The sequence below is a fragment of the Callionymus lyra genome, chromosome 11 (assembly GCF_982586985.1).
Source record: "Callionymus lyra chromosome 11, fCalLyr1.hap1.1, whole genome shotgun sequence".
NCBI lineage: Eukaryota > Metazoa > Chordata > Actinopteri > Syngnathiformes > Callionymidae > Callionymus > Callionymus lyra.
The window spans coordinates 24,508,892-24,532,095 of NC_141828.1; the positions used below are offsets into that span (position 1 = coordinate 24,508,892).

The window sequence follows — 23,204 nt, forward strand, 5'->3', positions numbered from 1 at the left end:
GGTACCTCAGGGTTAATCTGGGAGCTGAGGGGGGGCTATTTAAAGGACGCCTGCTCCCACTTATGAATGATTCAACAAACGGACCGCCCCTCCCCCCCACGACTCATCAAGATCAGCTGGAGGAAGAGGTGGCCGGCCAATGGGATTACAGCACCGGATTGTGTGTGTGATTGAGAGGGACTGGGCCCGACAAGTGCAGCGGCTTTGGTTCTGTGTTTGTGTGGAAATGTAGGGCAGCTGCTTACTCTCCCCCTCCTCCGCCGCCACACTCTCTCGCTCCCTCAGTATCCTTTCTCTCTTTGTTTCCGCCGTGCTGCCTCAGCGACCGCTGTCATTATTGGTGCGCCTCCACTTCCGTGTTTTCCGAGGCTGAGTCTCTCTCCGGTGGATCACCTCGAGGATCTGCTGAGGGTCATGTAACATCCCTCAGGATCCATTGTCCGTGTGAGGGGCGAGTGTGTGAGGGGGAGGAAGGGTGAGGTGGCATCAGGATCCATCATGAATTCTTGTTGGAAAATGAAGATTCAGGTACATCGACTTCTTTCTTTTCATTCTTCTGCCTTTTGTTTGCTGTCATCGTACTGTGTGTGAAGATTTGAAAATATACCTCGGAGGAGCATCAACATGGATGATGATGATGATGATGATAAAAGGAAAATGAGCCTCATCATAGTTTCCATTCGGCGGTTGTTATGGTGAGGCCTGCTGTCTCCGTGGTGATGACTGGGAGCTTCTGCTGCAGTAGCCGGAGATGAAAGAGTTGTTTGTGTGGAGGACAGACGCGATAACGTCCAGACTCATCAGCGAGTTCCTCTGGCCATGTCTGTGATTCAGCATCTCTGCATGAACACTGTTGATGTGTTGATGTTTGCTAGCTAGCTTCTGACCCACTTTGTCTTGTTGTTCTGGATGCTACATGTCTAAAGATGGATGGGGGTCGAACAGTACTGATGTCTTGATGAGGTTTCATGAAACACTTAATGGTGTCACCATTTTTTTTTCACCGCAGTAGGTGGCGCTCTCTTTAAAAATGATCATTGAATTAGTGGTTCACTGCTACCGATGGGTTGATGAGGCTTCATGAAGCAGTTGATGAAGTATTGTGATACAGTGTCTTCATTTTGAAAGGCCACTAGATGGCACTTAATTGTGTCATCTATTTGTGTTTCATACTTCGTGAGCTGTTTCATGAGATCAACACATCACACTATCATATGTTTAATTTAGTAAAATGTCTGAATGACAACGTAAAAACACTCATTGTGGAAATACTTGATGGTGTGAATTTGTTGTGCAGAGCTAGTGATGTGTTATTGAAGCCTCATGAAACAGCCGGTATCATGACACAGTGTCTCTCTGTACTTCTAATTCAATAAAACCTTGCATAAAATTTGAACAGAGAGCCATCTACAAAAACACTATCATGACAGCTGTTTCATGAAGTCTCATCAACTGTCACTAAATAAATAAACAGGACATACATTAGAGCAAAAATAATGACAGCAAAAGCAATAATTGACAACAAAAAAGGCAAATTAATAAAGCAAATATTAACTTGGATGGACGCCCAATAAAGGAAATGGTTGAAGGGCTTGACTGACTAAGACGATCCATTTTTTACTTGACTTTAATTTTTATTAACATGGAGAGAAGTCTTAATATTTTTTTAAATTGATAACTATTTTCTTTAATTCATAACAAATGAATACTTGGCATTTTTCCCTTAGTTAAACACTTCAGTTTTATTTGTTTTTTTTAATTCTGATGAAATCATTATTCTTTTCCAAACAATTTTGTCTTTGCTGAAATTGTCTCAAATCTGTTCGCGTCTTGTCCTCAGTTTAGCATTATTATCGACCAATCAAATCTGCAGCTGAGTGGTGGATAGATGGATGTGTGGATGGATGGTTGGATAAAGATATGGATGGATGGCTGTGTGGGTGGATGTGTGGATATATAGATTTGTTGATGAACAGATAGATGGATGTATGAATGGATGATTGTGTGGATGGATAGGTTTGTTAATGAATGGTTTTATGGATGGATGGATGGATGAATGTACAATTAGATTAGCGGATGGATGAATGTGTGGATAGATGGATGGATTAGTTAATGAAAGATTTGATAGATTTGTGGATGGATGGATGGATGGATGGATGTGTGGATGGATGGACCGATGGAAAAGGAGGAGAAGGATGTCATACGTCAGCCTAAAAAGATAGAGGATGTGAGAAAGAGTCTGAAGGCAAAAAAAAAGGAAAACTTGACTCGTTTTCCTCATGGGAGGTTTTATACTTCAGCACTAGAAGACGTGTGTGCACTTTTGTGTGTGTCTGTGTGTGTGCGCTGGTGTGTATTTGTGTGTGTGTGTCATTAGTATTCCAGCTCCAAACTAAAGTGCCACAAAAATGGTTCTTCCAAATGTTTTTATATTCCCAGGCGAAGCTGCAGCGTAATGCGACTGTAAGCAGCTGTTAAGTGCTTGAAGCAATGAAGAAGTAGAAGAAGAAGTTTTCTTGCTTCATGCTGCTCCTGCTCGTGACTGTTTACTCGTCTGCGTTTAAGGTTTAAATCTTAAGTTTTACGTTCCGAGTCTCCTCCCTGTCTGAAGAGTCTTTCTTTCCTGGCGGAACAAGTGTGTGATGGAGGGATTATATCAGGAGGATTACACAGTAGCAGCTCATTAGAAAAGGCTCTGCTCTCGCATCAATTTTCCGTTGTGCTTCACAAAATTCATCAATTTGAGAGAAAGTTTGTCAAAGTGCTCGACCGGACGTACAGCAATGAGAGAATGAAACCGTCACAGCAGAGTCTGGTTCGAGTCTCTGGTGGACTGAGGTCAACTCTGAGTGTAAATCTTCCCCTCCTGCATCCTGTTTAAACACGCTGATGCAATTATTCCACAGATGAAGAGAGATGATGGACGAAAGAGGGATGAAGGATGGCTACATACTGAGACTTGGTTTCAGACAAATGGATGCAAAAACAGCAGATTTGTGGTTCAAACAGTGTCTGTAGGGTGTTTTTCTGCTCCTACTGCACTTCACTGCCTGTTTAAGAGCCACAGGGGCTCAGAGACTCAATATTCCTTGTTTTCACTTTCATCAACTCAAACATTAGGCTGCATGAATGTGTGGAAGGATGGATGGAGAGATAAACGGATGCATGGATGTGTCTGCTGATAGATGGATGATTGGATGGATAGATGGATGGATGGATATGGGAATTAATGAATGAATGTGTGGATGATGGATGGATGGATGGATAGATCAATGTGTTGATGATGGATGGATGAAGGATGAATGTGTGGCTCATGGATGGATGTGAGGATGATGGATGAATGTGAGGATGATGGACGAATGTGAGGATGATGGATGGATGTGAGGATGATGGATGGATGTGAGGATGATGGATGAATGTGAGGATGAAGGATTGATGTGAGGATGAAGGATTGATGTGAGGATGAAGGATGGATGTGTGGATGAAGGATGGATGTGTTGATGATGGCTAGTTGGATGGATGTGTGGATGAAGGATTGATGATGAACAGTGTGAATATAATGTAGAATTATAAATACAGCTTTTCCCTCTCATTGATGGAAATGTGTACAAACGTGACGGTGAGGAAAATGAACACGTCGCGGCACTTTAGTTGTGAAATGACAGATAAAAGCTGCTCTATTCGTAGTGTTGGTCACAGATGAGAGATGCTGTTTCAAGGCCATTTACTGCCACTTCTGTCCACTATGGTCATTCCTGCTGGTTGGACAGGAGGAAAATATCATGACGTCAGCATGTTGTTGCGAGATGTGAGCGACTGCTGACAAAGAAAATGTCCTTTTGTACCGACATGTTTCTGTGTAATAAAGACAATGAGAGATTTGAGAAGTACTTCATCCCTGAGACGTCTGAAGGAACTAATGAAACTATTTTAGATCTGCAGTGGACAGTGGCAACCAGCTTCATAGAAAAATGTCAGAGGAATATATCCATCTGCTTTTGATGGAAGACCCGTGTTGTGTAGCTTTGGGTTGAGAAAATGTTTCAATGTGTTTTTTTTTTTCTTGTGAATGATCCCCAAAGTGAATCAAGAAATTCTATCTTCAAAATAAACCCTGAAAGTCTCAAGTGAGAGACGAAACAACCCACGTGTTGATAAGACGTCAGGGTCAGATGATACTAGAGGAGTTTTTATGGTAAGGAATGAACAATCACTTAGTACTTAACTCCTAAACAATGATTCTCCTTGTGTATTCTCAAGAATTCGGACAATACTATATGTATCACGGTACAGGGTTAACGATACAATATATTGTGATACTGTAGTAACAAGGGTATATTTGTTGTATTGTCGAATACTTGCAGAATTTACAGACCACACGACTCTTGACGAAGTCGTAACTGCTTTCATTTGTTTTGAAACCAAAATATGTCCAAACATCAGCTTTAAAAGCTGCTGGAGTCCACTGTATCCTCTCGTCCTCAGTCATCGCCATGATCCCATGGGTTTTTCAATGTTCATTTGGCTTAGATGAAAGTTTAATTGTAACACAAAAAGGAATAAGCGCTGTGAATATTTTCATGTTCCTTGTGAATGAGAAAAGATGCATATATATCGATATATTATTGTAAAAAACATTGGAATAATTAAGTGTATCGATATGTTCCTAGACCCCTAATTTCAAACATCTCACCTCTCTGACCTTTCACAATGAAGACACTGTATCATGATACCTCATCGGCTGTTTCATGAGGCCTCATCAACATATTACTAGATTACTTTATCTGCTCCAGACAGATGGATGTTTTACTGAAGTGACTTCTAGATGTCTCCACTGAGTCTCTTGATGGCGATTTTTGTGTTTTCCTGAGAATTTTCTATCGGGAACAAAAACAAGGAAAAACTGTTTGAAACATCGAAAGCACCACGTTTTTTCTTGAGTGATGGAAAGTCTTTTTGTTGAAGAGGTTGTAGGTCATGGTCTGAATCGTTGTCAGTGCTCGTGGCACAGATGGTGGGACAAGAAAGACACCTTCTTTCTAACTTTTTGTTTCAAGATTTTTTTTATTCCCTTTTCTGACAGCTGAGCCCTTCTCCCCGTGGGCCCCAGTGCAGAGCTGCAGACCTGAAAGACTGAGCACTCGTTCTGAACACGACCCTCTGTTATTGTCCCTCGAGCGTCTTCCAACTTTGTTCTGAAGGTTATCAGAGTCCTGACTGACCCTCAGAGGGGCAGGGGGAAGAAACCAGAGACACTTCTTCATCAGAATTCCACATGAGATGGGACAGAACTCTGAAGTTGTTGTTGGACCACAGTTTAGATGCTCTCTGTTCTGTCGCTGCTGTAATTGGTGCCGACTTGAAAAGATCCTTTTAAGATTTGCTCGTTCACCTGAACAGATTTTTACCCTCGGATGGATTTAAGCAGATATCGACTTGTTAGATTTCATGATTGAACTTTTTGGGAAAAGGAACTTATCTTTCAGACCACGAGAAACTCTTTGAACTGATTTCCTTTTGATGCATTTCGATCCCATTTTAGGAAAACAAGATTCTCAACTACTGTTTATGAGCCGTATATGTTAGATTACTGATGAAGATTCAGTATAGAAGTAAATCAATGTAATCATTTCTTCTTCATGTTAAAACATTTAGTTATTTAATGCCACTGAAATTATAATAATTGTTATCAGTCAAGTGATCGTCTGCGAGTAACATGATTGACTTAAAGATCGATCTAGTGTAATCTTTTGGTATTGTCTGGTGGAACTATTAAACCAAGTTAACGCTTAATAAACAACAAAGATATTTCAAAACAAAAAATAAAGCTTCACCATTAAATGTTCAATTCAACAATCCAATATTCAGGTGACACTGTTACACTTTCATTTCAAAACAAGTGATATTGATATTTATTTCCAACAGGGAAATGATACTAAAGTGCCACAGCTCACTGACTTTTTCATTTCGCGCCACGTTGTTGTTGGTTTACGTGTGTGTGAAGAAACGATGGCAGAAATGAAAGAACACAGAGTAGTGGCACGAAGTCCTCTGCTGCCATGGCAACCGGTCATGGTGATGTGTTGACGGCGCAGCAGCTTTCAAAAGTCTGTAAGTGTGTTTGTGTCTTTAATGTTCTCATTTTGTGATGAGGCACAACACAACCTCTTAACCGCGCTGTGCAGGCGAGCGCAGCAGGACGAACAAATCCTGCCTGTCAGGCTCATGCACGACTGAATGTTAAACGGGACCCGGAGGCCCTTAATGTCCGATTGTCAAAGCGTAAATCATGACCAAAATAGTTAATCAAATGTTTGGCCGTTTTTTGCAATAGCCGTTGGCTAAATGTCATTTGGTTTATTCTCTTTGAAAAATACTTCTGTTCGGTTGTTTTAACACGTGGAAGTCTGGATTGAAACTAGTTTGCTCTGGTTCCAGCTACTTTATGTAGAACATATGTGTCATACTCTTGGACCGGGTCATTTTTATGTGGCCTGCCTGATGGTTTTCAGAGAGTAGATTAATGATTAATTATCTTTAATTTAAGATAAATTAAGGAACAGAGATTATGGATGTTGAAAATAAGTGAAAGTAATATTGAAGTAAATTTGGTTTGAAGAAGAAGAAGGTCAAACACAGAAATTACGATCATTTGATCCTCAAAGAATGAAAATTACATGTTTAGTTCGCGACTTGTCTGGTTTCTTTCCGATCCCACGTTCACTTCTATACACTTTTACAAGAAACTTTGACCAGCAAGAAAAGCTAGATGTTCCCTGGACAACTGTCAGTATCCATGAGCTTTGGCTCAGCTCTTCCTTCACCTGTAGAGACAACAAAGTCTTTCCTTAAGACATGAAACTCTTCACCAATCCTTCTGTCCATCCATTCAAATTTCCCCTCGGTCCATCCCTCCCTCAGTCATGAACAAGGTCTTCTCCACGTGTGCCGCATTCCCACTAGGTATTCTTCCCAATTCTGGTTGACAATCATGCTGAAATGCATCCAGAACCTTTATCCTAGAGTGAGTAATGGTTTTGAACGTTGGGTTACATTTTAAGAAAGTGTTGATAATGGGACAGATTATATTTTTGGTTGTGTTCTGGAGTTCCCTCTGGATTGAGGAGAGGTTCTGAGGTATTTTCGTTCAATGCTGCTCACATGCCTCAGGGTTTGAACTAACAAAACACAACTCCAGAAATAACACTCACTAAAAGAGTGACAAATATTATGTTGTTTCATGGTTGCTACACTTGATCTATTTATAACCTGGTAGTTTAGTTTGCTGGTCTTCTTCTAGGGAAATTAGCTCATTGATGAAGGTATACGTTTGTGTTTGTTATTTTGAATTGTTTGTGAAAATGGGGAAACAAGATGAACATCCTTCCATTTTCCAGATGTCCTTCTGTTGAATGATGGAATTTAAGTTATCGTTCACTAAAAATTCAATCTTCATTCATTTTCTACTCACCCTCATGTCGACTAAGTGATTATTTTCAGAGTAATCCGTTCCTTTTTAGAGTTGTAGACAAAAATGTTTGTACATTTTAATGAAGCGACTGGAGCTCAGTCATCTTCATCTTTATTCAAAAAAGACAATTCCTCCAGTAGAATATGTTTCGGGAAAAAATTAAGTCTACATTGGGAGCTTGCCCAAAATATGTCTCCTGTCTCTGTAGCATGTAAGCCTTTTAGCTTCTGCTACAAACAAGCTAAAAATGACTTATAACATCTTTTTCTGAACAATTACTCATGTTGAGGCTTCAACACAAGATGGACATTACAGACGAGTAGTATGGAGGTATTTTAATGTTTTTAAGTGTCTTTTAATAACTATATATAATATAAAATAATAATAACTCTTTTTAATAACAGGGTCAAAATATATTTGCGATGTTCTTAAATATTTATAATTCATGTACTAGTCTGAGGTACATTTTCAGATATGTCCTGTGTAACGACACTTACGTCTTTCTGGGACTGAGTCTTTTTGAGTCCATCAGTAGAAGATTTCTTCAAGCTTCCAGATATTCTAAACAGGGGTCTCCAAACTGGACCTCAAAAAAGCCAGCGTGGTGCAGGTTTTTGTTCCAACCGATCAAGCATGTACAGTTTAACCAATGAGGTTTCAGCTGAAACAAGCAACACCAGACAGTCAACTGATTACACTTCAAAAATCCAGCTCGAGTTAAAAGTTTTCTGGTTTTTAAGAACATTTTCTCGACCCTGCGGCGATTTGTTGGAGTTTGGAATATCGTGGAACACTATTTGAACTCGGCATTACATAAATGAACATTGTCTGACTCTGGGTATCAAACTATCAGAGAAAAACGGTCTTAGATCTAAACTTCAGCCCTTTAAGTCTTTGTGCAAAGAAAGGTTTCCCTTCGTTAATCTTCAGTCTTTTTATCAGATCATATATTGAGTGGTTGTCTTTGCGTTTATGCGGATGACTCACTAATTTATGTCTTTTCTCTCTTGTACAGAATGAAAAGCCGTTGGGTCACTCGGCAAGTCGATCCAGCAATATCTCAAAGGTGAGTCGATGAAATATATCCGACTCTTTCTGTCAAGACTGAGAGAGTGTTGTTATTAGATGTGACTGCAGAGCGAGGACCGACTCTCTTCCTTCGCTTAATTGTAGTTCCTTCCACTCCTCGCCCAGCGGTCCATTAAGTCTCACTTGGGTGTTTCAGTCCCTGCCCTCCTGAGCCTCTTAAGAGGATAAACCATTTAGTTGTGCTAAAACAGAGTCACTTCATCTGCACGAGGCAGATCCAGCACTCGCATTTGACCCGTGAGCCAGGCAGTCCACAAACAAACTCACCCCATTTGTACACATGTATTAGACGCAAGTGTTAGATGGGTCTCGTGGTACCTGAAGTCCTCAAACCCAAGGCTAGGTTATACCAGGTGATACTGGCCTGTGAGCCATTAGACACTGGGCCGCACACAAGTAACATTTGTTGCATCAAGAGGCTTGTTTAAGTAACGTTTAGTCCAAAAACAAGACCCTTCACGTGACCATCATGTTGGAGAGAAACCAGCCCAGGTTACCTGCTGATTCAGCACATTGGTGAGATGTGTTTTTCATAGGGTTATCACAAAAATGTTGAACATGATACCAATACTTAGGAATATATTCGATACTATTTTCAATACCACAAGGATTCAAAAAAGAGCTCTACATTCAAAATAAATATACTTATTAACAAACAAAATATTGAAATAACCTCTGATACAACACATAACAATAAACAACATGTTAAATATGTATAATAAAAAAACAGCTTGTTCTGGAGTCCCCCAAAATAGGACAGCACTACTTGGGGTGCAATTGTAACAAAGCAGTTTGGAGGGTTTTCGGGTCGGGTTGAGTTGAGTTTTTTTGTGCACTTCCAACTCAATGTGTTAAGTGGAGATACTAGGTCTGGAGATACACCCCCAAAGACGACTACAGACGAACACAAAGCCTCAGTTCTCTACTGTTAAAAGATTTTTTGCCGAAACCTTTACCTCGGACCTCCAAGTGTGTTAAATAGCACAGCCTGTTACGGTATGGTAGGACAAAAAGTCACTTGTGTTGGGAATCTAGTTTACCAAAAATGAATACATTCTGAACCCCCCCCCCCCCCCCCCCCTTCTAAATTTTTCACTTCTATAAACATTTATTTAACAACTTATTTGAATCAGCAAACTGACCAATGCATATGAGGTACCAGCCCTCTCAACAGCTCCTATAATGCTTTGCCGCCCAGCCAACCAATCACATCTGTCGATCACTTTTGAGATGGCACAATAGAAGAAGAATTTAAATATTGAATATAATAATAATATATATTAAGTATTGTGGCGACCAATCAGCCAACAACCATCACTACTTTTTGGCACCGTAAGTAGGGTGGGTACCTACCACTAAGTTAAGGTTGTGTTGAAGTTTATTTGTTGTTTAAATCAATCACATGTAAGAAAGACGAGGAGATTTGACTTCCTGACTGCAGCTTGATACAATATTTAAATATGTAGTACTGTGTGCAAAAACAAAGACGATATACAAAACCACAAGGTCAACTGCGCTTTGGCCAAGGAATATACATTTCACAGAAGTAACTGTAGCATGGGTTCAGTAGGAATGCTGATGTCAAACCAAGTCTGCGGGGACATGGTCATCAATGAAGGCTTCAATCCATCGCTAATGTCCACATTCGAGAAAAGCGGGTTTCATCGATTCTCTTTTTGTCTGGAAGTTAAGTTTTAATCTTGACAAAACCAAGTTTGTGCCAAAGTTGCAGAGATGATTTCGGTTCTATGAGAAGTTAAGAATGGCTGTTATGGCACCTGCTGGATTTCTTGTCATCACACCAGCCGCAGAGAAGAAATACTAAATACAATAATAGCGAGGTTTGCTGCCGCGTTTGGCCAAAGGGCAACTGTTTTCATAAAGGTTATATTGCTTTCATCACAGTGTTTATCGCCCTGAGAGATTCAGGTGTTTGGTCTTCGTATATTTTACTTGAGAGTCTGTGAAAGTCATTATATCGAGCCTGAACATTTGTTTATCCCTCAATTGATTCTTTTATTCTGCAAATGTCTTTTATCGAGCTGTTTACTACGTTTTAGCTGAAAGATAGTATTGAGAGCAAATACAAATTTCTCCCATGGATGCCAGAACGGTCAGCCTTGAATATACAAAAGGCTCTCTGAGAGCTTGATCTGACCGCTGGGCGTGGGCCGACGGCCGCCCGACCGGAGTCGCTGCTCCGCGAGGTCAGGAGGCTTAGCTGGAGCCGCTTCAGTGCCAGGGAGTAGAGCGATGCCTCCTACGTCGTTTGGGCAGGAATTAAAGCATTACCGAGCTCAGAAAGACAGAAAAAAATCGCAACATCCCGCCACTCCGAGGGCTGGAGCTGATCGTCTGCCAAACATCTGGCGCCGCTCACAGTTCCTGCTGCGGCAGTTTTGCTGTCAGTAGACAGACTGCTGGACATTGACCTGGTGTCAAACTGTTTTTTTAACCCGGCACGCTTGGATTTCAAAGTAGATTCTAAGTCATGAAATACGTATTTTTGTTTTTTTATCCTTTATTCAACCATTTTACTAATACTTTAAAAGCACTAAGATAACACATACTTTCACCAACAAAGCATACAAATGAATTAAACAACCTCCATGATTTTATATTGTGGTAAACAATGTAATGTAGCCACTAGCTAAGTACTCTACTGAGTGTTCCCTAGCAACTTGAGCTTTATATTGGTAAGAACAAGGCATTACATTCAAATCAAGATACAGTGGCACAGTTAGGATATATTGCGATACTGTAGTAACAAGGATATATTTGTAGTATTGTCGAGTACTTGACTCTGGTGTTGCAGAATTTACAGACCACATGACTCTTGATGAAGTTGTAGCTGCTTTCATTTTTCTTTTAAAAACAAAATATGTCCAAACATCAGCTTTAAAAGCTGCTGGAGTCTATTGTATCCTCTCGCCCTCAGTTGTCACCAAGATCTTGCAGGATTTATTGTTCTTTTAGCTACAGAGGACATAACGACTGCTGCCATATAGCGGAAGTTAATGGCGAGTTAATTGTAGATTTAAAAAAAAAAATCAATTTCTTAAAGATTCTGGATTTTATAAATAAAAGAGCATCTTTAGCTCATTCAGTGTCAGAATATCTCGATATAAGGTTGAAATCTGTACTTGAGGTAACGTTCCATGTTGCTGCGCTCTCTTGGCAAAGCTTCAGTCCACGGGAGGTCAGACTTTCTCAGACAACGACTCCTTTGATGCTGCTCAAGCAATCGCTTTTTTTAAAAGGAGCGTCAGCTGTGAGGCATTTTTGTGCGCAGATGTTCAAAAGGAAAAAGACAAACTTGCTGAAGGGCACGACTGAACATCGACGTTTCTATGGATTAGTGATCAGCCCTGAGCGGTGAATGACCCCTCAGCGGGAGTTTACATCAATAGGTAATTAGTTTTATGTTTGAAAAGTGCCTTCTGTGGGGTCATCAGCCGGTTTAGGTTTTACACCAGGCACAGAGGGAATACTGAACACTTGGAAGTCTGTCTCTGGTATATCAGATTATTGAGTTGATGCTCACCGAAGTTCTGATTATTCCGACAACAATTCTTGTAACGCTATAATCTTATAGTTATTTACAATTTTGATAGATTTTTAGATCATTTTACATATTGCTACCTAGTCAGTTGCTCAAGTGAAGATTTAGCTTTATAACATTTATTGTTAAAAACATGTGAAAGTTCAAAGGGTCAAAAGATGCATTTCTTTCATGCTTAACGTGTGACATGTGAAAAAGACAATAATAATCTCTGTGAAAGAATTAACTGGTTTAATTTAGTTCCAAATTTACTTTATATTGCTTCAAACGTGCATTTTGGGGGGTTTATCTCTACGGTTTAGTCAGTTTATGTCATCGTCACACGTCACAACATATCTCACCTCAGACACATGAGTCATTCTCTGTTGATTGGACTGTCACTCAAATGACACGCCGACTGTCCTCTGATGCACTTTTGATGCCTCCTTCTCAGGCAGGAAGTCCCACCTCGGTCAACGCTCCGTGCAGCTTCTCCAGGACGTCAGTGTCTCCTTCCAGCCAGGACATCTGCAGGTATGGTCCCTTGAAAATTTGATCTACAGACAGAAACTTGTCGTGTTAGCATTTAAGACATTAAGCTTTTAAAGATGGAATTTCACCCAGAGCTATGGAAATAAAAACTACGGCATTCGAGCTAAATCCATGTTTGCTTGTTCGCCAAAGCTAGCTAGTAATTGTTAGCTGCAGCTTAAATACCCATTAATAAGATCTGCTTGGATGAGGAAAACAAAAAATGTAAAATTAACAAAAACATCAGTTTATAAGGCAAATTGAGGCTATAGAAGCGTTGCTATATCACACCAGGTCCAGCTAGCATTATTATATATATTAATGGGTAGTTTCTTTTCTTTTTGAGTTCTGGAAAAATCTTCAAAACGCATTGAGCTTAAAAATCTTTTCTTCTTTCTCTGTAGTAGTTGTTACACATTTTCATTAAAAACATATTAGGAAAGGAAATTGTTGAAATAATGTACATTTTATATTTGTTTTTTAAAAGTATATTCAATTTTTAGAAAATTCAATTTTTATTTCAAATGTAATGTCTGATTAACTTATTTTATTTCAATTTATTTTATTTTATTATTTCTTTCATTTAATTCATTATTTTTCCAGATTTATATACATCACGGAAATATGTTGTTTTTAAAATACTGTTAATTAACATTTTCTGATTCTAAAATAATCTTATGAAAAGATTATTAACTTTGATTTTTAACCCTTAACTTTGTCATACCAGGATATGTAAACTTTTTTCTCCTCATCGTTTGAAGCAACCTTTCATTTTATTTTCTCTCTTTCTTTTCTGCATCCCTTCATTTGGTCTTTTTATCTCCATGCTCCTTATCAAATCTAAAAAACACACTAGTTATCAGGATCAGGACACCTCGAAACATTCAACTGTGGTTCTATTGACCTCTAATGGAAAAACCTCCCAGGGGTCTCAGGGTCTTGCCGTGACAGCCCTCTGCCCGGACATGCCCCTCACCCCTAAACAGATGAAATGTGACTGGCTCTCCCTGCTGCGACCCTCCGGGGTCCACATCCAGCAGAACGGGTCGCTCAAGTTGTCCGCTTCATTGAACGATGTGGGACAACGCATGGACAGTCTTTGCCGGGGTCTTCACTTTATCGACCGGACCTGCTCTGAGGGAGAGCTGGAGTCGGAACCAGTACCGATCAATGGAAAACTAGTGCCCCCCACAAACCACCACGCCGCCTCCACTCACCTCGTCCCCTCTTTCACCGACGACCACAAGTACATCATGGCCGTCTCTCATAGCAGCTCCTCGCCATCCCAGATATCTTCCCGGCCGCCTCCCGTCCCCTCCTCCAAACCATACCTCCAACCTCACCCCTCTTCAAACTTCCTCCGCCTCCTCCTCCCCTTCTCCCGGTCCTCCACCTCGGCGAGCCTGCAGGCCTCTGAGCTGGGCAGCTTCATGTCACAACTTCACATCTCCAAATCTACCAGTGCTGTCTTGGAAGACCTGGCACCCGATGAAGAGGCGTTTGCCCACCACAGCAGTCCTAAAGAATTAGAGCAAGTAGAAACTTCAAAAGCCGTGCCACGGACTCGCCCTATTATCGCCCCCTTGTGTTACATGGAAGAAGACAATGACCTGGATTGCTGCCAGTCCCCTATGTCTGAGAAAAATGGGCCGTTGTCCCCATATTCCCTGTCTGGAGACTGGTGCAGGTGCGTGGCCGTCTAGGAAGTCTAATCCACTTCATCACTTCTTAGAGACCCCGATGTGCTGTTTGGTGGCAGTAAACCCAAGAGTGATGTTAAGTAGAGGAGAAACCTTTAGTGCCCAGTTGAAGCCTGAAAACATTCGTCCTTGAAATACCTTTTTTAATGTTGCTATTAGTTACCAGGCGCACACACACACCATCCCCTCCCCGGCAGCGTCTGAGTCCTTATCCAACCCCAGTCTAGAACATCACTCTTCATGCTTTTTCATTTCCCCCTCAGTCTGCCTTCACTATGCTTTTTCTCGCTCCAGGTTTGTGCTCAAATGGTTTAAGGATGACAAATAAATTTAAGCATAAAGACTTTTAATCTTGTGTAGAAGAACTTTCATTCAACACAAACGGATACTTACACGTAGAGTTATGTATTATCAAGAATCTGGCGATGTTATACGCATCACGACACATAGACAACCATATGATATATTGTTATACTGTACATGATATACTGTAGGAACAAGGATATATTTGTAGTATTGACGAGTACTTGACTCTCGTCTTGCAGAGTTTACAGACCACATGACTCTTTAATTTGTTTTGAGAATAGAAATGTGTCCAAACATCAGCTTTAAAAATCAACTGTATCCTCTCGTCCTCGGTCATGGCCATAATCTTGCACTGACTGATGCCATTTACTGTCCAGGAGTTTATTGCAACACAAAACTGAAGATATTCTGTTAATATTTACATGTTAAAAAATCTATTTTTAAAAAGAAAATGGATATAATATGGTTGAATATTGATACATATCATGAAAAAGAAATATTAAGATATTTTTGTATAATGTCTTACACCCCAACTACAATAAATACATATGTATGAATATATGCTTTTGTAAGCTTATTAACATAAAAATTGTTCCAAAATAACAAGGATAACTGAAATGTATTCCTACTATTTAAAAGTTTTCAGGTAACACACTTCACTCCTGGACGTCTACTTTTCAGTTTCTGCTGCTTTAAGTCAATGTGCGGGTAAACTGAAACCAGTATTCCTTAAATGATAGTTTTCTCATTTAAAACTCACTTTCTAAATAAATAATAAACACTTTCAGAGTCTTAAGTTTTTCTTTTTCTGCTTTCAGTGACTGTTTAAATGGTATATTTTCCCCAATCATTTGGTTGTTTTTGTTGACTCATGATAATAATGTTTCCTGCTATGTGTTTGGCTATTGTGTCTCCATCTACCGTAATGATTGTTATACGAGCACAAAGCTCTGGTTCTCTACTCTAATCATCCAGATTGGTTTTGTAGCACACAGTGATGATGGAGGTGGGTATACAGTTGTTTTCACACGAGGTCAGGTGGATGATGTTCACCTTCCTTATCACTTGTTATCTTGCTAGTGTCCTGGTTCATTTTTAAGTTCAGCTCTCTGCAGGAAAGGCCGGGTTGTTCTGACAGTAGCCTAGTTCCTTCCAGAGAAGCTCTCGACAGGTTATCTTTCAAAGGTGTCCCTCACTTCACTCCCACTTAGACATGGATTTAATTTGTATTCTGAGAATGAATAGACTCTTCGCAATGTCTTGTAGTGATCAAGAGCATCATTTTTCACAGTCCAAACATCTGACGTGACAATGTTTCTAAAGACTTTTACGTAAGTGTGCGGTCAGTGTGTGCCGTTTCAGTCCAGATTAGATCGGTTCACGTCAGCAAAAGGGCTGATGGAGAAACCCGAGTGCTTAGAACTGCCGAAGTGAGGACCAGAGATCAGCAGGTAGATTATTGGATTCAGGCAGGCGCCGCACAGACACGCTTTTGTGTTCACAGAGACACACGACTGCCTGTCAGGTGGTGTGAAGTGTGGCAGAAGAACCTTGTCTGACCTGTTGTTTGTTCAGTCGGCTCATTAGTTTGGTTCTAACCGTCCACTTCGGGCTAAAAATGTAAAATTAATATGCTTGAATTTTGACACACAGACGGTCTCTCTTTGCAAACAGTCAAAAGTCACGTAGGGCTGTCTATTGGCAAGATCCTTGCAAAATGTATGTATCACAATACAGGGGCAACAATACCATAAATCGTGATACTTAAGTAACATGGTTGTATTTGTAGTATTATTGAGTACTTGACTCTGGTGTTGCAGAATTTACAGACCACATGACTCTTGATGAAGTCGTAACTGCTTTCATTTGTTTTCAAACCAAAATATGTCCAATCATCAGCTTTTAAAGCTGCTGGAGTCCACTGTATCCTCTCGTCCTCAGTCATCGCCAGAATCTTGTGGAATTTCATTGTTCCTTTTGCTACTGAAGACGTAGGAAAGTTTAATTGCGACACAAAAATGAACAAACGACGTGAATACATATTACATGATTTTTATTTTTTTATTTTACCAAGTTTATATATTTAAATACTTGTGATGAAAATGTAATATTCTTTGAAAGACAAAAATTAATTTGAAAAAATATCTGTTGAATTTTGTTATGGTTGAATTCAATACAGTATTGTGAAAAAAAACCTGCGATATTTAATTGTATCGATATTTTCTCACACCCCTGAGTTTCTTTTCTAGATAAAAAACTTTGTTATAATCCTCCTCTGGGGAAATAAACAGTGTATCTTGGGTCCGCCCAGGGCATCCTCTATCCTTATGTTTTATTTTGTCTTGACCACTAACAGGATCAGTGCTGAGGATCATGTTTCTTGACATTGATTTTAAGATGTGAACTTTAGTCTGAGCCAGAAGTACTTGAACCTCTTAAAAGATAACAAAATGTGGGTTTTACTTCTTTTGGAAGAAGGTGGAACTTTACTCTCCGGTAGGATGAAGAGGAAGAAAGAGATCCTGCGTCTCTCTAGGCTGACGACGAAACGACTGACTGGCCTTTATCTTGTCTTGGAGAAATGGAACCGGATGAGACTGGAACGGAATTAGAATGATTGGAAACAGAGCCGCACTGGGTCGCCTCACATGATTTAAAGTGTCTGCAGATTTGATTGTGTAGTCAGTGCTGGAGCAGCAGAACTTTGTGTGACGGTGACAACGAACACACAATGTTCCGGCACGATAAGATACTAAAGGTCAGGACTGTCATGTCACGCTGATCATTTCCAACTTTTTTTTGTTGAAATGTCGACACGTTCTCCTCAAAATAGTTCTATATTTGTAGTTTATTATGATGTTTAAAAGTGTCAGAATGTGGCTGTTGTTTATGTTGATATGGTGACATATAAAGATGTTTGTGTTGATGTCAACAATTATACGCTTTCAAAAAGAATGCAACTGATGTTGAAGGAATTTGGTGTAAGTTTTCCGTTAGGAAGGAAAATCACGGAGATAATTAATATATATTTAGCCTAATACTGTCAAAAGTCGGCCTGTGACTAGGACTGCAAATTAAAATATATTCAACAGGAATTTAGAAAAATATTTTGGAATTAGAATTTGAAACTCCATTTGTAAAATAAAAAAAATAAAAAATTGTTAATTCATGTTGAAATTTTTAGGAAATTAAATTATTAAAATAAAACAAAAAATAAAACTTTAAAATATATAAGTTATTTAATTTCATTATGAGAAAAGTATTAAATCCTGAAAGAAAAACATTTAATCCTACAATAATGCAACAAATAAAACAAAGTTCCAACTTTAAAAAATAAATCAAATCCAACCATTCAATATTCTGAGGGCACTGATCTACTTTCATAGTTCTCCTCTCTTGCAGCCCTTCATTTACGTCATCTTCTTTTAGGGACATTTCCTATTTTAACCCACCTTTGTTCGTGCAGCTTAAAACAACTCATCCAGATCCTTTAAGTCTGTAAATGGTCATTATCCCGTACGCCTGCCTCGCTACACGTGACGGCGCCGTGTGTTTCTACTCGTGAGCTCGGATCACCGCAATCTCTGAAGTCCTCTTTGGACTTTCACCAGCACCTGATGGTTGCTCAGCAGGCAAAGGTTAATGGATACTTATTGAATTAGTGCGATTACTTAAATTAATTATTTAAATCATTTTCACCTGCTATATCTGCTCTTGTTTACTTCTGTTGTTCTTTGCTCCACATTTGTCCATCATGTCGTCTCGTATATGAAACGTCTTCTCAAGAGTCCTTGTGTTTGATGAAATTATTGTTCACCTTTAGTGATGAGGCCGACCATCAGTTCTCTTGAGTGGTGCCTATGGTTCAACAATCCAGCACTCTCTTGTATATGATCTCCAGTTTAAGATGGAGGAACCAAAGACATCCAATTCAATTTTATTGGAAGAATATCAGAATATTGAGTGCTTGGATTAAATTATTGAAACTTTGATTTAATTTTTTTTAAATTTTCTAAAGCATTAAAAATAATGAATTAAATTTAACATTCTTTTTGGAATCTCACCTTTTGCTTCTATAAAGTCACATGACTGTCTGCTTGTCGCTGATTGGCTGAAAGTTTGAACTAGAAGCTCCGTACTTTTTTGTTATTCTCTGGTGACACTATTATACCAACATTTTTATATTCATTTAAAATACTATGAATTTGTTTTGTTTTTATTATCGGTGTATATATATGAGAGTAAAAACTCTAGGTGATGTTCATTTTTAATTTAAGTTATTTGAAAGAAAAAAAACTAGAACGTAAATAAATACAAAAAAACTATTAAACCTTACATAAAAACATACAAATTGTTCAATTAAATTATTCATAAAAGAAACGCTTAAAAAAGGCAACTGTTAAATTTAACCATTCAATACTCTGACGACACTGATACATAGAAGCACTGGAGTGTGAATTCATCATGTTGTTGAAAGTACCTTTGTCTGGTGGCACTGTAATACCGAAAATGTTATATTGAATTTAAAAGGCTACACATTTATTACTACTAGTGAATAAGAATACCAAACTGTGTGTAAAAATGCATTAATTAAAAAAGATCAATGTTATTCAATTAATTAATGGAAAAAAAATCAACCTTTCAGTATAGGAATTAGCAATTATTGATTTGAAATTTAAAAAATATTAAAAAAAAATATTTTAAAAAGATTCAATTCTAAACACGAACATTTCAATAAAAGAAAATTCAACATTTGAAATGTTAAAATGTATCCACTTTTAACCTCAGTATTCTGATATATTTCTATATATTTTTATACGTTATATATAGGTTTAATTCTGACTCTTTGATCCATCATTTTGACTCTCCACTAACTTTAGACCCCCCAACAGATTAACCTTATTTTGATGCGAAAAACTTCTGTAAATTGTTTTGTCGTCAGAATCCAATGAGCACCAGGTGGAAGTAGAAGACGTTGTGACCGTTGTTGGCTTTAAGTAGTTCTGACTCGTGGCGTCACAGACCTGTACATGTATGAGTGACATCAGCTGTCAAATAGGATGTGACTCATGGAGCGTCCATCACTTGACTGGTGAACCGGTAACGTGTAATCACGACAAAAAAGTGACATCATTTCCTCCACGACACTCCTGACAGGAAGTCAGACTGACTTGTCTGAGTAAGTCCAGGCGTGAGTGCTGAGTGGTTTGAACTCCCTCTCACACACTATTGATTATTTATGTCTGTTGTGCACGTATGATGCCTTTGTTTTTTCTAAGAGCTACACTTGCTTCAAACTTCCGCTTGACTGACGAGAGGTTGTGTAGTTTCCTCTAGTCAACTAACGCTTCCCCTCCCTCATCCCTTCATCCCGTCTCAACGGTCTGGATGTTGCTCACCGCCGTCTCTTGTCTCTGGCAGGATCTGTCACTGCGAGGGCGATGACGAGAGTCCTCTGATCACGCCGTGTCACTGCACGGGGAGCCTTCGCTTCGTCCACCAGGCATGTCTGCAGCAGTGGATCAAGAGCTCCGACACTCGATGCTGCGAGCTCTGCAAGTACGAGTTCATCATGGAGACCAAACTCAAACCTCTGCGCAAGGTACGACTGAACCGCATGTCTGGGTGAAGGAGTCTCAAACAAGAGACCATTTTTGATCCAAATTTGATTTATATTTTGTGGTTTAATGATTTTCTGTGGTTTCACTGTGAGTTTTAAGCGTTTTTTGTTTTTTTTGTGATATTTGATCAACCTTTGTGTTATCTCAGGGTCAAGGTGACCCAAAGGCCCGAAAACAAATGTGTGACCTCCACCACTGCATGTATTTATGGCAGCCGTCATTCACCTTGACTCAGAGACAACACAAGGGATACCTCAAACACATTTGTTGTCAGGTCCCTGGGTCACATAGTCCTAGACACTATATAAATGATAACATTCGATGTGATGATCTTTATTACTTACACATTGGACGTTGGACAACAAAAATGACGTCCTCTGTTCGTCTACGTAAGAACATAAGCAAATGAATTAAGAGCCGCGGGATGTCATGTCACACAAAGCTTTTAGACCTTTACAGCGAAGACAGTTTGGTATATAATAGAATGATAGTTTTCATGTCACGATAATCAATTATTATCTATCATATGTCAAAAGGCTTTTGTGTTAACAATGAAATGTGTCAGAAGATAAATGACTCTTGCACTTCTTGTGTAATAAAAAAGATTCGACATAAAGAAATGGACTGAAATAGATAAAAATATAGAGAGAAATTTGTTTAAATGGACATATGTGTTAAAGATACTGTGTGTATTTCGCAGGCACACGCGCCCTATGAATGTATCACAGCAGGTGTTAGACAGCAGCTTTCGATTTTGTGTCCTCATGACTCCCCGCTGTCTGCTCTGTGTCTCGCTGCAGTGGGAGAAGTTACAAATGACGGCCAGCGAGAGAAGAAAGATCATGTGCTCCGTCACCTTCCACATCATCGCCATCACCTGCGTCGTCTGGTCTCTCTACGTGCTCATCGACAGGACGGCGGATGAAATCAAACACGGTCAGCAGCACCACACAGTCGGACGGGGATTAGAAGCAGGGTTTTTTTTTTGTTCCTCACGAATGTGACTTCATAACAAAATAATTTTTCACTTGATTAATTCCGGACAAATTATTTCCTGGCCGGGATTTACTTATTACTTATCATCTGATGCTCACCTAAATTGTGACATTTGGTCTCAAAGATTATATATTAAACTGGAAAGTGCACCTAGGCAATGCATACTTCCACCAAGGAGCTCATATCACATACCAAAATATTTTTTTTATTATTTATAAATTATATATAGATTAAATCTGATGAATAGAATAAATCTCATATCCTGAATCTCATTGTAAAGACCTGCCACAAGTTTAATTTAGCAACCGTAATACAGCGATGACAGACTGTCTGTTACAATGCGATTTGTTCAATTATACATGGTGATTGAGGACCTCTAGCGCCCTCCAGCGGCCCTCTATGGGGCCACAGCCCGCATAATAATAAAAAAAACGCTGATCTAAACGACACCAATCCCCTAATAGAAAGAGAAAATGGACCTTCCCATTCCCTCCATTCAGCATCACTACCTGTGTGTTCTGTGGTCCAGATACAAGATTTCTAGACCCTTCTTGGACGCATCCTTAATGAAACGAGAGCTTGAAGACGAGACGAAGCTGGTTTAAATGCAGCTTCCGTTGTTGTGGCCTCCCTGGTGAGACCTTCAGAGGGTGGACTCTGAACAAGAAGGTTTGAGAGTTGTGAGTGGAAGTCCATTTTCCTCTTCACCAGGAGAGCGTGTTAAATATACTGCTAAAATATTCCAACAGGCGAGCGTAGAGTCGACAGCCTCAAGAACAAGTGCGGGAGTCGTAGTAATGTTGATATTAGTGGCGTCACTTGGCAGCACAGAGGACGAGCAGATGGAGATAATCAACCTCCCAGCAGGTGGAAGAACTGCAGCTTCGCAATCCTCTCGGCTGACACCAGCCTGTACCTCCTCAGGAGAAAAGCGAGGAATCACTTTATAGTGAATTTGCGGAGGTGTAGGAAGACGTCAATAATCTCTGACATTTATTTGCATGAGAGACGTATATAGTTCTAAAAGAAATGTTGTGATGTTTGAACAAATGGTGGAAAATCACTTGTTCCCCTCAGGCTGAACCTTTTCAATAGGTGTGAGTTTTGGCAAAAATCAGACGACACAATTTGTATCACGATACAGGGTCAACAGTGATACTATAGGAACAAGGATATATTTGTAGTATTGTCGAGTACTTGACTCTGGTGTTGCAGAATTAACAGACACTTGACGAAGTCGTAACTGCTTTAATTTGTTTTTAAACCAAAATATGTCCCAATCATCAGTTTTAAAAGCTGCTGGAGTCCTCTGTGTCCTCTTGTCCTCAGTCATCAACGGTATCTCGTAGGATTCTATTGTTTCTTTAGCCACCTAGTGGCCAGAAGTTAAATAGCAACACGTAAATGAACAAAAGCTCTAAATGTATGCATGTTAATTGTAAATTAAGAAATTCAAATAATTTTATTTTATACACTTTTATTAAAAACATCACCCATTAAATAACTGTGGTAAAAATTAAAATAATGAAAAAATGAAAATGCATTTAATTTAGGCTCCAGTAGCTTGTAGTTCGTTGGCGTCTCTGGAGAGCGTCTGCCTGGAGAGTCAGAAGATTAATGGACAGATGATGTAAACCAGAGCTCCGTCTCTCTCTCTTGTCCTCTGCTGCCACTGAGACGTGGTCCAGATGGAAGCACAAGCTGTGCCTCACCTGATGATTCATACTCGTCGCGTTCAGTCGCCATGGCGACCGCATCTCTTGTCTGTCTAGATTTCGATCTTTTCTCTTGTTGAGTCGTTTGCGATGATGATCATGTGATGTGTGATAGTTTTGTGATGATGACTTTTGTGATCACGTGACTCTTACACTTTCTCTACTCATGCAGCTGGAAGAATCCCAGGTAAACTTTTCACCTTTAAACCCCCCCCCCCCGTGTTGTTGTCACCC

General features: G+C 39.5%; 1 protein-coding gene across 1 annotated transcript in view; it reads left to right on the forward strand.

Annotated features, from left to right (window-relative positions):
- The window catches only part of marchf8 (membrane-associated ring finger (C3HC4) 8), a 52,087-nt gene that overhangs the window by 25,698 nt on the left and 3,185 nt on the right, over positions 1–23,204 (forward strand). The window contains exons 3-8 of the mRNA XM_087802841.1: positions 8,487–8,537; positions 12,556–12,635; positions 13,489–14,319; positions 20,060–20,240; positions 21,060–21,195; positions 23,143–23,157. Of these exons, the coding sequence (XP_087658967.1) occupies positions 8,487–8,537; positions 12,556–12,635; positions 13,489–14,319; positions 20,060–20,240; positions 21,060–21,195; positions 23,143–23,157 (1,294 nt within the window). The remainder of the gene's footprint in view (positions 1–8,486; positions 8,538–12,555; positions 12,636–13,488; positions 14,320–20,059; positions 20,241–21,059; positions 21,196–23,142; positions 23,158–23,204) is intronic.